General features: G+C 46.7%; 6 protein-coding genes and 1 non-coding gene across 7 annotated transcripts; 3 read left to right on the top strand and 4 right to left on the bottom strand. All coding sequences in view use genetic code 12, as the record gives it.

Moving 5' to 3' along the window:
• Positions 1-65: 65 nt before the first annotated feature.
• On the bottom strand, positions 66-137 carry CXQ87_001744. The gene has a single exon. It is a non-coding gene; the product is annotated as a tRNA-Trp (tRNA).
• A 309-nt stretch (positions 138-446) lies between these two features.
• RAX2 (Rax2p) lies at positions 447-4,418 on the bottom strand (the record flags this gene model as incomplete). The annotated part of the gene is made up of 1 exon (XM_025480274.1): positions 447-4,418. The coding sequence occupies one exon, from the start codon at positions 4,416-4,418 to the stop codon at positions 447-449; it is 3,972 nt and encodes a 1,323-aa protein (XP_025334574.1).
• A 1,881-nt stretch (positions 4,419-6,299) lies between these two features.
• Positions 6,300-8,264, top strand: GSG1 (Gsg1p; the record flags this gene model as incomplete). Its single annotated transcript, XM_025480273.1, has 1 exon — positions 6,300-8,264. The coding sequence occupies one exon, from the start codon at positions 6,300-6,302 to the stop codon at positions 8,262-8,264; it is 1,965 nt and encodes a 654-aa protein (XP_025334573.1).
• A 71-nt stretch (positions 8,265-8,335) lies between these two features.
• Positions 8,336-9,460, bottom strand: CXQ87_001741 (uncharacterized protein; the record flags this gene model as incomplete). Its single annotated transcript, XM_025480272.1, has 1 exon — positions 8,336-9,460. The coding sequence occupies one exon, from the start codon at positions 9,458-9,460 to the stop codon at positions 8,336-8,338; it is 1,125 nt and encodes a 374-aa protein (XP_025334572.1).
• Positions 9,461-9,579: 119 nt separating this feature from the next.
• Positions 9,580-10,014, top strand: CXQ87_001740 (uncharacterized protein; the record flags this gene model as incomplete). The annotated part of the gene is made up of 1 exon (XM_025480271.1): positions 9,580-10,014. The coding sequence occupies one exon, from the start codon at positions 9,580-9,582 to the stop codon at positions 10,012-10,014; it is 435 nt and encodes a 144-aa protein (XP_025334571.1).
• A 205-nt stretch (positions 10,015-10,219) lies between these two features.
• On the bottom strand, positions 10,220-12,961 carry CDC54 (MCM DNA helicase complex subunit; the record flags this gene model as incomplete). The annotated part of the gene is made up of 1 exon (XM_025480270.1): positions 10,220-12,961. The coding sequence occupies one exon, from the start codon at positions 12,959-12,961 to the stop codon at positions 10,220-10,222; it is 2,742 nt and encodes a 913-aa protein (XP_025334570.1).
• Positions 12,962-14,536: 1,575 nt separating this feature from the next.
• Positions 14,537-15,568, top strand: MDH1-3 (malate dehydrogenase; the record flags this gene model as incomplete). The annotated part of the gene is made up of 1 exon (XM_025480269.1): positions 14,537-15,568. The coding sequence occupies one exon, from the start codon at positions 14,537-14,539 to the stop codon at positions 15,566-15,568; it is 1,032 nt and encodes a 343-aa protein (XP_025334569.1).
• Positions 15,569-15,605: the final 37 nt, after the last annotated feature.

Here is a 15,605-nt window from a genome sequence, read left to right as displayed (position 1 = left end):
TGGTCTGATGTATAAAATAAGAGAACTCGAATACGAAAGTGAAATCAACATCCAAAAAAAAAAAATGACACGGACAGGAATCGAACCTGCAACCCTTTGATTTGGAATCAAAAGCTCTGCCATTGAGCCACCGCATCGTATAGTATACATATAGAGTGCACTCAATATATGCAGTTAAAAGTGAACACTTTTCTTGCGATTTGTTAGACATTTTACATGATACCTGTATAAACTTTAGTTATATAAAACTCTCTCTTCTCCAGAAATTGATTGGCGGCCCCTGGAGCTCTAATTATCAATGTTTGATCCTCTTTCATATTTGTTAAATTGCGGGTTCTCAACTTAAATTGAGGCGATAAAAGTGCATTCCGCTCTATCTGTGAAAAGCACCAGACGAATCTACACCACAATACGGCTCATTAATGCATAGTATTTGCGACTCTCTATTAATTGTTCCTTTGTAAATCAATCTCGTGGAATAACTCCTCGGGATTCACAACGTTCATCATTTCATCTTCATGGATTCTTTGACTCATTCTCTCTTCCTTGTCCGACTTCTTGAAGAGATACATCATTGGGATGAGGTAGAGTAAACCTATAAGGGCGGTGGACCCAATAGCACACGCCAATGACACACCAACCACTTGACCCTTCGAAAGGTTTTTGGAACTCGTCTTCAAGTCTTTAGAGGAACGGAATGAATAGGTATCCTTGACAAGCAACAGTTGAATTACACCTGCTTCATTTCCGTGCACCAGTGTGTAAACGTAAGGAGTCCACAGGCTGCCATCAAAGAATGCAGCGTTGACGAGACCGTACTCAGTAAGGTTGAACAAGCCAGATACAAGAAGTATCTTGTCGTTGTCAAAGTAAGCTTGCAGTCTGGATTTGTTTTTGGACAGGAGCAGGAGCAACTTCATATCAGTGAAGCTGGTTTGATCATTGATGTCGATACCGTTTGTGATGTCTGACCACAGAGACCCGTTGAATGCTTTCAAGAAGTTGTCACCGTAAGCGGTCATCCTACTCTCCAACTTCTTGCTGCTTCGCTCATTGATGATGAACTTGCGAACATAGTCATTAGATTCACCAATGTCTGCGAGATTTGAAGGCGCCGAAGTGAATTGACCAGATGAGAAATCGAAAATTGCAAACGTGACACTTGTGTCGTTCACCGTGAGGTTTCCACTGAGAAGAACCGTATCAGTGTCGAAGAATTTCGCATCAGTAACAGTACCAGCAATTCCGTCACTCGATGGGCTCTCCCAACGTGTGTTTGCGACATCGTAAAGGCAAACCGCTTCGCATTCCAATGAGCCAGCATTGTCGAAGCGGCCGCCGACGAGTAACTTTTCGTCATCATCATAGAAGGCCATTGCATTGACCTGGATTTGGCCCAGGTTACTTGAAAGATCGGCCGGTTGAACTGATGAGAATGACTGGTTTGCCAAATGGAGCAACACAAGACCTGTTGCGTTGGTACCCTGAGCTTCAACGCTTCCATTTGTTCCAATAAACAAATAATCGACATCAGAATCCACATAAAGATAGTCAATCAGAGTTTGCTCGCCCCAGTTTGAGTCATCAATTGTAAAAGTCTGGTTATCTTTCACGAATGCAATATTTCTTCTTGTGTTGTTGACATCAAATTTACCACCCAATACACTGAAAGTGGAGTTGGCGTAAAATGATCTGTAAATCTCTCCTCTAGTGATATTGAGTCCATAGCTGTTCACATGAGAATTGTTTGTAACAAATGCCTCATTTGCACCGTAATAGTCCATCAAGTTGAAGAAAGTTCCACCGAAAACTTGCTGCTCCTTTTGGGAAAGACTTGCGGCCGTCGTGACATTCAAGTCATTTCTATCTAAGAAACGGCTGTCAGTCGTATCCCATACTCGATAGTTGTTCTCATCCGCCGAGAATACGAAGAGTTCTGATCCGTCGAAGGTAAAATTGACAAATTGATCAAACTCCGCGTCGATATACGAGTTGCCGAAAGATAGCCAATCGCTTCCAGAGCGAATGGCAAAATTATTGAACGACGATGTGGAGCTGTTACCATCCAGAAGATTCTTGAAATCATCATCGTCAGCCTCAGCTGAAAAAGCACCAAGTGCAACGAATCCACCTTCCACGTCCTCAAGTTTTGAAATGGACGAGTTGAAGGTTGCGCCTGAAATTGTCTCGTCATCCCTTTTAACAAACCTCTTGTCTTTCAAAGTTGCTTCAGTCAGGTTCAGAGTCAGGTTGTACTCGTCAATCTCAAAAGTCAAGAGGTTGCCGTTTGGGAGTGTGATATTGTCTGAGCTGAATTCACCAAGGAGGAGCAATGAAGAACTCTGAAGAAGCATTTGGTCCACAGTTGACTTTTTCTCAAGCTTTCCGCTGATTTCATTTATCGATGAGTTGCCCACAAAACGGTTAGTCCTCTTGATAATAGTCTCATTGTTCAGCTTAGAGTAGACAAGGTCTTCTGAAAACAGCGAGAAATTTGCCAACGAGTATTCAAACAAACCATTGAGGTATATGTGCTGGAGGTCATGCTTTCTTCGTTCCTCAAGAGAGGTACGGTTTGTGTGATTCTTTTGACTGTAACTATCGAGGGAAACGATATTCGCCACAGCGCGATCAACAACCATCCATGGGTCTGTGACAGATGAATCGATAGCATCATGAAATTCGATGCTGATTCTGTTTCTGCCATCGTCATTAGAAGATCCATTCATGTGACCAAAGAAAAGGTAGTCAAATTTGTCATTGTAGTTGTTTTGATAAATCAACTTGCTCTCCAAAGCAGTCAGTTCGGTGTCTAAGACAGTCACATTAACAATTGATCTCTTATCGCATGAGTTGTCAGCCTGGCATCCTGGGGTATATAAAAGGAGCGAATATTCACCATCATACGAGATGTTTGGGTAAAGGGTGATGCCGGCATTGTCATTTCCAACTGATACGAGATAGTCTGTGTCGGTGACGGAGTCCACTAAGGAGCGTACGGACTGCCAGTCTCCGCTCTGAATCTCAGCGGAGTTACGAGACATCAGCTCTTCTGAACCACAGTTAGAGTCATTGAGTGTGTCGTTTCCGTAAACACTGATAGCATTGGTGTAGAGCTCAAACCCAGCAAGCTCACCATAGTTGCCAAACCAGTCAATGACGGTTAAGCCAACTCTGTCGATGCTAATATCATTCACAAGGGCAAACTCCATATAGTTACTTCCGTAACCAAGGTTCTTGGCCTTTGTGGAGCTGTCATAATACATGGAGAATGAACCATCTTCATTCACGAAGATGTCGTCATCATCATCCATCATGTCCTCACCATTGTCCTTGTTGTCATCGACAAGCAGCTGGAGGTCGCTGGATTTGGGCAAGGGACAAGAAGCGTCGCAATACGCTAGCTCGTTGGTCTCTGGGTTGACATAGGTAAGGTTCATGATACCGTTGTTTGGATACGTGTAGATACGGAACGTCTTTATACCGTTCTCACCATCATCAGGTAAATAGAGCCTCACCTTGGTGGGACTGAGGCCTGCCATGGCGGACGGTAGTTGAACAGACCATTGGCCGCCGCTGTTAGGCTGTACTCTCCAATTGCTGCCTGAGTCCGGGCATATTATGCCTTTGGGATCACTGTCGGAGTTGATGGAGGTGAATTCACCATGCTTTAGAGAGATTTTTTGCTCTGCTGATATTAGCGACACATTTGTGGAATTAGAGTGGTTGTAATGCGAGCTGTTTGTCGACATATTAAGTGTTAATAGTTCGGGGAGGCCCAAGGTGTCGAAGGAGCCGCCGAATATGATGGAGCCGTCATCTTTTGACTCGCCATCGATTTTGCTGATGGAGTTGACCACCGAGTCGTTGCCGAATCCCTTGAATGGAAGCAGCTTGAGCTTTTTAGAGGCTGTGTCGTACACAGCGGCGCCTCTGGTGTTGTTGAACTCAAAGTCACCGCCCATGTAGATTAGGTCCTTGTCGACATATGTGACCTTGACGGAGCCGCTGTCGAGAGTGTCTCGTTTCTGGTTGTTGGACTCAGAAAATATGCTGGAAACCTCGCGGCTGGTGAGGTTGTATATGATGGGAGGGGTGTATGACTCGTTATTAAAGGACGTGAATGTGCCTGTGAGGAGCACGCTGTCGGACCCCACAGGCAGAATTTCCGACACCAGGCCTCCGTCGATGGTGCCGATTTTCATATTTGCATTGTCGGTGATATTTCGAAGGTATATGGACGACAGCCCTGTGGAAGGAAGGAGATTGGAGGAGGCATTTTGGTATGAGTAGAAGGACAAGGCGTCAAAGGAGCCCAAGAAGCCGATGGCGCCGCCCAGGTCCAGAAAGTGGATATTTGGCAAGGAGATCAGCTCGAACGCTGCGGCTAAGGAGACAAGCACCGGTAGGATTTTCATAACGAGAGAATGGGGGGTCTTCCTTGTGAGCGAAAAGATGTTGATGCTAAAAAAACCACTGATGTCGCGGTGAGAAAAAATATGTAGGTTACGACGCTTCGCAGCCGGTGTCAGTGAGGAATGCCTCAATTTTTTGTCAGGTGGTTTTTTGAGGTATCTAATGGAGGGCTTGTAAAGGAAAAATAAAATTTTGCAATGAACGGCTGGTGGGAATTGACGAGGATCAGGTCCGCCATTTTGGGCGAAAATGTAAACATGCCGCAGGCCGAGGCAGCGATACACGAGGTGCTGTGGGTGTATGCAGGAGGCGACTACCAGTAGCGTTAAGCAGTATAACCAGGCCCTCGAAGGTTACATTAAATCGAAAAAAAAAAACTTGTACTATATGATGTGTTTGAGCAATTGGATTTTGTGAACCTTCAAGGAATAAGGTCCAGCCGGGGCGCTCCTGCAAGTGCCGTTTCATGTATGTGGAAGGCCGCGCCGTGTACCAAGCATTGTGCCATTGTGCACCCGGAGGTTTAGCCTCTCCTGAGGTCAACAGGGTGGTTTTCGATTTTTTGAAGGGTGCCAAAACTTATTTTTCAATTTTGAAGAAGAATAACGTCAATCCTACTTTTTCTTTTAGACCGTGCATTTAGCACTTTGGGGTCTCTCTAACTGTATGGTCTATTTCAATGCGAGCGGCTGTGGCTGCGAAATGTTAGACTGAGTCCGAATGATTCTCAGGTGAAGCACTGAAGGCGGGTCGACAATTTCGGTTTTTCTCTTCCCTTTAAATTCTCTTCAAATTCTCCTTCCTTCCGTCTCGCTGGAAAACGACACCGCATTGGCTGGTTTCGGCACGGAATGGTCCACCATTCTGGCTTAGCGCCGATACACGAAGCTACGCTGCGGCACATACTTGGGTAACTTCAAGGCGGGACCCTTGGGGCGAAGTTGGAAAGAAGTAAAGAATGTGAATCTACGGTCTCGGTGGGTGGAGTTCGGTGGGTGTGACATTGCAGTGAGGTGGATAGATACACTGACACGGCTGTAGAAGCTAAATAAGGAAAAACTAAGGTAAATCAATGGATTTACTCTAATTTCGAAAAGCTCGCCGTTCGGAACTTTGGATGTTCGAGAACAGTCGCTCCGTTGCTGGAGATGTGTTCTGGAATCAAGGTACCAGTATGAATTGACGCATCCAATTGTCCATCTATCAAAATACTGTCGATAAAGGCGTTTGAAAGCTTACTTATTAGCTCTTAGCAGAGTATGAGGTAGAAAGCAGTTTGAAGAACAATCAAATTACACCATAAGGTTTTGGTTTTACAATACAGTAGCGTATACACCTTGAAGTGACAAAAAGTAAGAACCTTCCCAAAAATCCAAAACCCAGTCGATTCACCCAAAAGTCCATCATCCAGCGTATTTACTAGTCAATTGACCTATGAAATACGACAGATTCCCTATTGAGCCCATTGTGCCGATTTTCGTCACTTCCTCGTTTATGGGGTTTTCGCAGCCATTGACCACCTAACAAAGAAGCCGACTCACAGCAACTGAACCCATTTCGACTTCTACGGAAATGAACAATAAAAGATGTTTTTTGCTTGATTAAAGATCAGCAATGTGCCCTCCTTTTTTTTCTTTACACCTTTGTAGAATTAGCCGTGCACCAGTCTAGCCTCCTCCCAACCCAGTCAACCCACCTACACTTCCACAACTCTCACAAGATCCAACTTTCTAGCAGCATCTTTCAACAATTATGAAAAAAATTTACCATACAACCAATAAACCACTAATCTCTTATTTCCTGCCTTTTTTGGTGACGCCGGCTTCGTGGTGTACGGAGGCCGAACCGTATATCAACCGCTCTCTGGGATTCCTCCCAAAGCAATGCTATTTCCTGCTGGAACTGACCCCACTACGGTCAGACAGCTCTTACTTCAGCATAATTTCCTGCCGCTTGTCTCGGTACAATCCACCCACAACGCAGATGTGCTTTTCCAGCGACAATGCCTCAATGACCTGTTATCGGTTCTCCAGGTATTCAAGCCATATGGCAATAATGCCAGGTACTCAGTGCCAAACCAGCGGTTCAAGATCACCAACTCCTCATTGATAACAAGAACATATAGCCTGTTTCCTGTGCGGTTTGAGCCCTCGCTTCCAGAACTAATGATGGTGCATGATGCTAGCTCGTCTCCAGAGAAGCTCAAGAGTCTATTCAGCATATCCAGCTTGGAGCTACTACTCAAGAACCTGAACCAGCCAACTTCAATATCTGCAAGGCCGCATGACAAGCTCTACCTTGAGCTCTTCCGCATGGTAATCTCTTCCAACCAGATCGTCCTGTTTGACACATTGAATCACCCAGTGTCTCAAATCTTCGTTATTGATTACCACACTGATACCTTGGACACGATCAGAAAGTTGATTGTGGACTTCCGCAACTACAATTTCCCAAAGTACTTTCAGATATCTGACCTTTTGATTCACATCTTTGTGGTGTACGACTCCCAGATGGTCCTGGAGCAGGACGTCAATGCATACCAAACCAAGCTTCAGACGAACCTTTCCGTTTCGTCAACTGCAGTGCCACTTCTGATGGTAGCCTCAAACGACACGGCATATGTGAAGATTTCTAAGTTGGAGAGCGCCACCATCGAGGAGGAGGTTCAAAGCGTTCAATTGCAGCATTCAAAGGAGTTAACAGATAGCGACACACACCTCACGCTTCCAAAAGCCCTAGATACAGTGCTCAAGAGCCGATGCCATGAATTCATTAACCGTCACTTGATTCCCCACATGGAAGCTAAGCTCCGTGTTTGGGGCGACCTGATATTGGCGCCTAAAAAGTCCATTACGGGCAGATTTTTCTCAGTGTCACGAAAACTATTTAACAACAACAGCTCCAGTGATCTCAATCAGACCGAAAAGAGCCAGTTCAATCACAAAGAGAACTATTACCACAGGTCCAGTTCCGAACAAGCGATAAGAAAGCTTGCCGATTGGTCACTCATTCTCAAAGACTTTAAGTACGCATATTCCACATATGACCTCATCAAGAAGGACTACATCAACGACAAGGCATGGGTTTATGTTGCATCCACACAAGGAATGTGCATCATTTCGCTTCTATTGACACAGACCCAGCCGCTTGCCTCAGACACTCCACCACAAGCACCCGATAAGAATACCTTACGAAAAATCCGTCATGACATCATTGAGCCATACATTGACAATCTTTCCTATACATTCAAGTCACGACTCAACGTCAAAACGTACGCCATCAGGGCCTACTTGGTGGTTGCCGAACTACTTCTCAGCATGGGGATGATGTTCAATATTCCCTGGTGGTTTGGTGACTTAATAGAGAACTACTATCTTAAGTGTATGGGCGAGATCGATTCTCACCTTGCATCATCTGGGGAAAATCCTCAGGTAATAAGGGCCTTGCTTTACGAAAGACTCGGTTATTCCTCGAGTCGTAATCATTTAGTTCCTGGCGAATTTAAATGGCTCTTAAGTGAAAAGCATGAGACTCTCCCCAAACGTGAGGTGAAAGAGGACACACAGGAAATAGCTGACGAAAAGGAGGACACGGAGGAGGACTTGTATGTCAACGAGCAAAAGCTCTATGCAAACAAGCCCAATGCTCTTGTTGGGCTTACGCGGTTCCGTAAAAGCGCAGCATGGTATCTTTTGGCCATGAGAGAGTGGCTAGAGCTCAAGGATAAGGAGTACGTGAGGCAGCTTATGACTAACGTTTCGGAGTGCTTTGAAGTGTCAGAATTGACCGAAGAGTGGTACGACAGGCCAGAAAGCCTCCTTGGGGTCATCAAACTAAAGCTGAAGTAGGTTTTTTCCGTATTTACAACGAGCTTCGAGCTCCTTATAGAACTAATGCAAATGTCACCAACAGCGGTCGACTATTCCAATTGCCGAATGGCAAGTTTTCTTCTCTTGTCCATTGACAACTTGATGCTGTCGCTGGACTCGTCCTGAGGATTCATGCCAAAGAAGCTTTTAAATCTGTCACCAGCAGGCACCATACCGACATTCTCTGCGCCTTTGAGACGGGATAAACTAAAGAGCTTGGAGTTCATACCACCGACATGAGGCTCGTCGTCCTCGTCGTGACCAACAAAGTCTTTGGCATTGAGCAAACCCTGGCGCACGGCAAAGTTAAACACAGTGTCACTGAGCTTTTTAACCAAGAGACCAAGGTAGCTGGGGAAGAATGTCGAGAGCGCAAACAGGTCGGATCTGTCTCCCTTCGGTAGGTTCTCGTCGAACTTGAGGTTGGTTGGGGAGGCCAGGGGAGCCTCCACATGCGGAGTTTTTATAGAAAACGGAATCAAGTAGGACTGGCGTTCGTTGGCGCCATCTTTGAAAAAGCGCAAGTAAGTCCAAGAGATGGCGAAGGCGGCCAATGCCTCACAATGCAAGATATGCCAGTCTGGCCAAATGAGACCGGCCAACACCAAGAGAACGTACCAGCTGAAAGGCACGAACGTCACCTTGATCCGCAACAAGTTTTTGTATAAAATGATGTAGTGATTTGCAATTCTCTGCTTGACGGCAACCAAGCAGGCCATGACAATTGGCGTCGTGGAAGACACCACAGGAGGCACCGAGGACAGCTGGCCAAAAGCGTTTTTGGTGGCGTACCAGAAGTAAAGGGCCATGTTGCATGCAAGAACAGCTATAAGAACAAACTTTGCAAATGCCCTAGCGCCCCAACGGGCTTCCAAGTACCAGCCCAAATAGAATATAGAAGCTGCGGCCAAGGCAAGACCTATGAAGCTTTCCTCAATGAACGATGCTGTAAGAAGTACCCAGGGCCGAAGCGCCACGGGCAGACGAGTAGGAATAAACGTGAGAAAAGGCACGTATAGATCATGAGGGTGAGGAACCTCAGAGTCCAGGGTGGGCTCATCCTTATGAGCAGCCACTATGAGCAGAAAGTAGGTATAGTACTTGAGCATGGCGTTGAGAAGCAGAAGCAGCAAAACGGCCACGGTGACTATGGACGCCACTTTCGGCGGGTTCATTATGAACTAAGGTGGAGTGAGGTGGAAGCGGAAAGTGGGAACTTTAAAGTGAAGTAAGGTGTTGATTCCTCAGCGCGACATCAACACTTTTAATTCCTACTACACCTTCTTACATCGGAATGTTCAGGAGGGCGTATACCACAGTGCAGCCACGCGCACGGCCCACGTGGCGTGATCTGCTTCTGCCGCTGGTGTTCAAATCGCTATTTCTTACTTTGGTGTTTGGTTCTGTGGTGGTTGAGGCCACTAGAGGACGTAAGGAGCTTGAAGCCTTGAAAGGTGCCTACGAGGCGAAGTTCAGAATCTTGGAGGATGTCACGGGGAAGGTTCGCAGAAGAGAGCCTGTTGACGTTGCTCAGGAGCTAAAGATTGCTAACGCCATCACGAGGCATAAGTACAATTCGGTGACTGATGTGGAGATGGATGAGCAGTTTGAGGAGATCCTTCGGATGGCCGATGAGCCAGTGGAGGAGTCAACAGGGGAAAAGAAGGAGGGACAGGAGATCCCAAGTGAGGGTGTTGCAGAAAAACCACAATCGGCAAAGTTCCTTTGATGGACTCACATGTACATATAATCGAGGTGGTGAGTGAGTGATACTTGAGTAACGGTCAGACCGTTAGGATATATAGCAAAGTAAACGTGATACGAATGGAGCTGACTGTAGGCTCGACCTTTTAGCATTCAGACTTATCAACCTCCCAGGTCTACAAATCCACTCTGATACAAATACATTACCCAATACTAATTATGAACCCATTCTAGACAACTGCCAACTTCCTGATACTTCTTCTTTGCGCATCACCAGTCTCCACAACCTTGCCCTCCAGCTGTAACCTTCTGATACACTCGTTGAGATCGCTGTTCTCGATTCTGATACTCAGCTTCTCATTAAGCTTGGTCACAAGCTCCGTGAACCGGAGTTGCTGGTTGTTGCTGTCGTCAAGCAAGCCGAGCACCTCGTTAGCCAAGTCCTCTTGCATTCTTCTCTGGGCGGTCGTTGTGCCGGTTTGCACCATGTCCATATCTATTCTGCCCGTAATAGGATCCGTGGCATAATCTTTGATGGCCGACTTGATCAAACGCACAGCTTCCTTCACGTCAATGAGGTCAACGGTAGGGCTCAATCTCATTTTAGCATGGGCCTCGGCCAAACGCACCATAGACTCGAGTTGTCTGGTGGTAGCGGTGATTCTCTTTTCAGAAGAGCGGGCATCATCACCAAGCTTTCTCATATCGACATAGGCTCTCACCAACTCGGCCTTACTCTCGCTGGTAATCTGTGGGTTGATGTTCTCCTTAGCATACTGAATGTAGATACTGAGGGTTTCAACAGGAAGCACCGTCTTGGCGGACACAGTCTCTGGAACATCTTCCAAATACATGTCGGTGATGTGACGAGCCAATTGTCTGTCGATGGACTCGTCGACCTTGTCCAAAATCAAGTACACAAGGTCAAAACGGGACAACAATGGAGGAGGCAAGTCAATGTTGCTGGTGACAGGTAAGTTAGGGTCATAACGAGAGTTGATGGGGTTAGCTGAAGCCAAGATCGAGGTTCTGGCATTCAATGTCGTAATGATACCAGCCTTGGCAATAGAGATAGTCTGCTGCTCCATGACTTCGTGCAACACTGATCTGGTGGCATCACTCATCTTGTCGAACTCATCAATACAACACACACCTCCATCAGAAAGCACAAGAGCACCAGACTCCAAGACGAGCTGTTTAGTATCAATGTCTCTAGTGATGTAAGCTGTCAAACCGACTGCAGAAGAACCCTTACCAGAGGTGTAGATACCTCTTGGGGAGATCTTGTGTACATATTGCAAGAGCTGGGACTTGGATGTGGAAGGATCACCACAAAGCAAAATGTTGATATCACCTCTGTATCTACCACCCTTTTGGAAAGTCTTATTGGCACCACCGAAAAGCTGAAGCAAGATACCCTTTTTGACATCGTCCATCTCGTAAATAGATGGAGCCAAAGAGCGGGCCAACACTTCGTACAAATCGTCCCTTTGAGAAATCTCCTTCACTCGGTCGATGTCCTCAGCACTCAAATGCCTCACCTGTTCAACCTCGTTGGTGTCAGTAGCTCTCTGCAGCATGGTCGAAGGGTCCACGCCCAACTTCTTGTTGTCGATCTTTTTGATGTGGACGACATCCAAGTATGTCTTGTACAAGTTCTTCAATGCTCTTTGACGGGCATTGACACGAACAGCCAAAGATCTGAAAATACCACACACTTCCACACGGTCACCAGCACGACATGTGTCCACGAGCTCATCGTAAACACACAAATTGATGGAGTGTGGAGTTTGTCCGTCTGGAACCAAGTCTGGAGTCTCCTGCAATTTGATAACCTGCTTATCAGCGAAGGAGGAACGGTTGTGAACGAGGGACATGGAGTTGACCTGACCACAAACCTGTCTAGGACACTTTGTAGGCTCGGAGATAACACCACGGTCGATTTCCACGGCGATAGTGTGGTCACAAGCATTACACTTGAAAAAAGCGACCTTCATGTCGGGAATAATGGCACTGGCCCGCAACACCAATCCCTTGACGCTAACCAACTTGTCGATATCATTTGGGTTCAATTCACGCATACCACGAGGAACAGCATTGATGTTGTACGGTCTGATGGTGTAAATGTTGGTTTCGATATCGTCAATGGAGGTTGGCACGGCAGAGGAGTCCAGAAAAAGCGAAACAAGGCAGTCCTTGACGGTCTGGTCCATGATTGGAATCACTTCCTGGGGGTAGTTGATGAGCTGGTAGTAGAGCCTGTTCGTTCCTTTGTAGGCTTTCAAGTTAGCGGCATCCAAGTTCAAATTGGTGGTGCCCAAGTCTCTCATATTATTAAGCTGGCCCACATAGTAGAGCTCCGAGTCCTCTGGGTAAACAGGCTCGCCGTCAGCCACCTTGCGGCACTTCATCTTGAACAGCATGAGGAAGTCTCTGAACGCGTTGGTGCAATCTTGGATCGACACGTTTGTACCCCAAATAACTCTGACTGGTTCAGCCGAATCTTCATGGTTTGGCTGCGAAGAGCCCAATTGCGACGAGCCCAATTGCGACGAGCCCACCTGCGAGCCGAGCTGATTACTCCGTTCACTCGAGAGCTGAGCACCGTCAAACATTCTTCTTCTAGGAGAGGCGTCACCGAACAAGTCGGATCTGATTGGCCTCCTCACAATTCTGTCAACGTCCGAAGTAAGAGCATCTGAACGAATTCTCGAACTCAGAGGAGCACCTCCACGACTAGACGAGGTGTATGGAAGCGGGGAAGAGACCTTTCTCGAGTCCGAGGAGCGATTGGGATCGGAGGAATGGTCGTAGAAAAGTGGCGACGAAGCCAGCTCTAGCGGCTGGTTTTGGGAAGCCAGATTCAGGTAGGAGCCCAGGGCCTGGGTGGAGTCTCCATTGGAGGGTCTCACAGGCGTCAGAGCTGGAGGCGAAGAGTCTTCCATAGAAGGACTCACTGGCGGAGATGACATGGTTTAGGAGTTTTTGAAAGAAAGTGGATGTGGTTGAAGAAAGGTAGTAACGTTTTTCTCGCGACGCGCGTAATTAATCCCAATGCGGTGCGTGCAGGTGCAAGGGCAGAGAGGGATTGGGGTATGGAGTCTGGGGAGAGATTTTTTGGTGGTTGAAATTGGATTTTGTATTATTTGGATAGTATTATTTGGGTATATGAGAAAAAATTGTCTCTTTATATATTGCGGCGGAAAATTGATGGGGCACTTTGGAAAAGTTCGCGTCTGAACAGACGCGGCTGCCTCGGTGTCTTACTCTCCGATATAGGCATAATATTAGAACACACTTATGAGGCTTTTGCAGGTTGATCTTGAGCCAAAAAAGTGATGAAGATTCGAATTGAGGTAAAAGTAGAGACATTTCAAAAAAGTTCAGACAAGATGGGGCTGTTGAATGGAAGTGACGACATGCCAATTGATCCGGATAGTCAATTCATTTGAAGGATTTTTAGGGGAAGTCATAGATTTAGCAGACCTCTCACTCGGTAGCAACCCTTTCAGAAGTGTGATTTGATCTCGAAGATGGAAGTTCAAACTCGCTATTTTGACCTTTTGACAATGTGAAGAGGCTTGCCTATTTGAAGAAGCATTAGCGATAAGACGAGTCTTGCAAACCAATCGACTTCCAACTTGAGCTGTCTGTAATTCTATGAACAGAAGAATTGGGTGTAAATTGACCTTTCGCGATAACTTACTCTGAACGAGAACCTTTCTCAGTTTACCAGTCGATACAAATTTTAAGGTTATACATATTATCAACGTCACTTCAGCTGATTCAACAACCCTGTGTTTTTTTGGAGTCTTAATAAAAGTCTATATAGAGAGAATCCAATTCATGACGTCATCGCTCTTCCACGAAAAGCCAGTCCAGTAAGTTGTTCACCCCGCCGCCATAATTTTTCACCCGGCAATACCTGAACCACACTTACCAATACTAGACTACAGAATATTGTATTCACCTTTTCACAAATTGGATTGACGTTTTCACAAAATGTTCAAAAATCAATGCTTCACCTTTGTTAACCTGACTTCATACTCGACCATTCCGCTCGGTTCCAACCCCACTCACAATAACCGTTATAGGTCAAGCTAAATCTCCCGATTTTTCCGCCATGATGTACCCCCTCTCTACACCGATCTTTATCGAGACCTTCCGAAACAAAGGAATAAAAAGAAAATAAAAAAAAGATGCAAACATTAACTTGTTCTTTGGCTTATTGAAACTCCAGGGACTGCACGTTTTCTTATATTGATAGAACCCTGCCTTCCTAGATTCCCGGAGCGTTTTCGCAGCCACATCCAACACCCCCTTCCTGAAAAACCCATAAATACCAAAGGATCTCGCACTTTTTAAAAACCTCAAATCCCTCTTCTTTTCTAACACCATTCCTTTTAATGGTATGCCCCGTAGGAACGGCTGGCAGCTCCTCGGTCCCAGGTGAGGGGAGTGCAGGCCATGTGACGAGCCCGGGCCGCGAACACTATATAACGACCTACTACCCCAGATAATCCTCGACAACCTATCCCTACTAGATTATGACTAAGGTTACCGTTTGTGGTGCTGCCGGAGGTATCGGCCAGCCTCTTTCCCTTTTGCTCAAATTGAACACCCGTGTGACGGAGTTGTCGCTATACGATATCGTCAATGCCAGAGGTGTGGCTGCCGACTTGAGCCATATCAACACCCCTGCGGTTGTTACTGGCCACCAGCCGGCTAACAAGGAGGACAAGACTGCTGTCGTGGAAGCCTTGAAGGGTTCTGACGTGGTGGTCATCCCCGCCGGTGTGCCCAGAAAGCCAGGCATGACCAGAGCTGACTTGTTCAACATCAACGCCTCCATCGTGAGAGATTTGGTTGCCAACATCGGCAGAACGTGTCCCAACGCTGCGATCTTGATCATTTCGAACCCTGTTAATGCCACCGTGCCAATTGCCGCCGAGGTGTTGAAGAAGTTGGGCGTGTTCAACCCCAAGAAGCTTTTCGGTGTCACCACGCTCGACTCCGTCAGAGCGGAAACGTTTTTGGGCGGCCTCATTGGCGAGAAGCCCGAGTCATTGAAGGGCAAGATCTCCGTCATTGGTGGCCACTCTGGTGACACCATTGTGCCCTTGACCCACATTGACCCAGCCATTGGCGCCAAGGTCGACAAGCTCTCTGCTCTGCAATACAAGGAGTTCGTTCACCGTGTTCAGTTTGGTGGTGACGAGGTTGTGAAGGCCAAGAACGGTGCTGGTTCGGCCACGTTGTCGATGGCTTACGCCGGTTACAGATTTGCCGAGTCCATCTTGGACTCTATCTCCGGCCCAGGCTTCTCCGTCAAGGTCCCCGACTCGGCCTACGTATACTTGCCAGGCTTGAGAGACGGCGACGACTTGCAAAGCCAGTTGAACAACGTGAGCTTCTTCTCTGTGCCTGTGCACTTGCTTGCTGGCGAGATTCTGTCCTTCGAGGACCCATTGAAGTTCAAGGTCACCGACGGCGAAAAGGAGTTGGTCAAGGTGGCATTGGGCGGCTTGCAACTGTCGATAGCCCAGGGCACCAACTTTGTGGCTGGCTCCAAGATTTAGTGCTAATACTACGGACTGTGGACGGTATACGTTCTAT

This window comes from Candidozyma duobushaemuli (genome assembly GCF_002926085.2).
Source record: "Candidozyma duobushaemuli strain B09383 chromosome Unknown B_B09383, whole genome shotgun sequence".
NCBI lineage: Eukaryota > Fungi > Ascomycota > Pichiomycetes > Serinales > Metschnikowiaceae > Candidozyma > Candidozyma duobushaemuli.
Note: the sequence above shows the minus strand (reverse complement) of the source record. Positions and strands in the feature narration are given on the sequence as shown.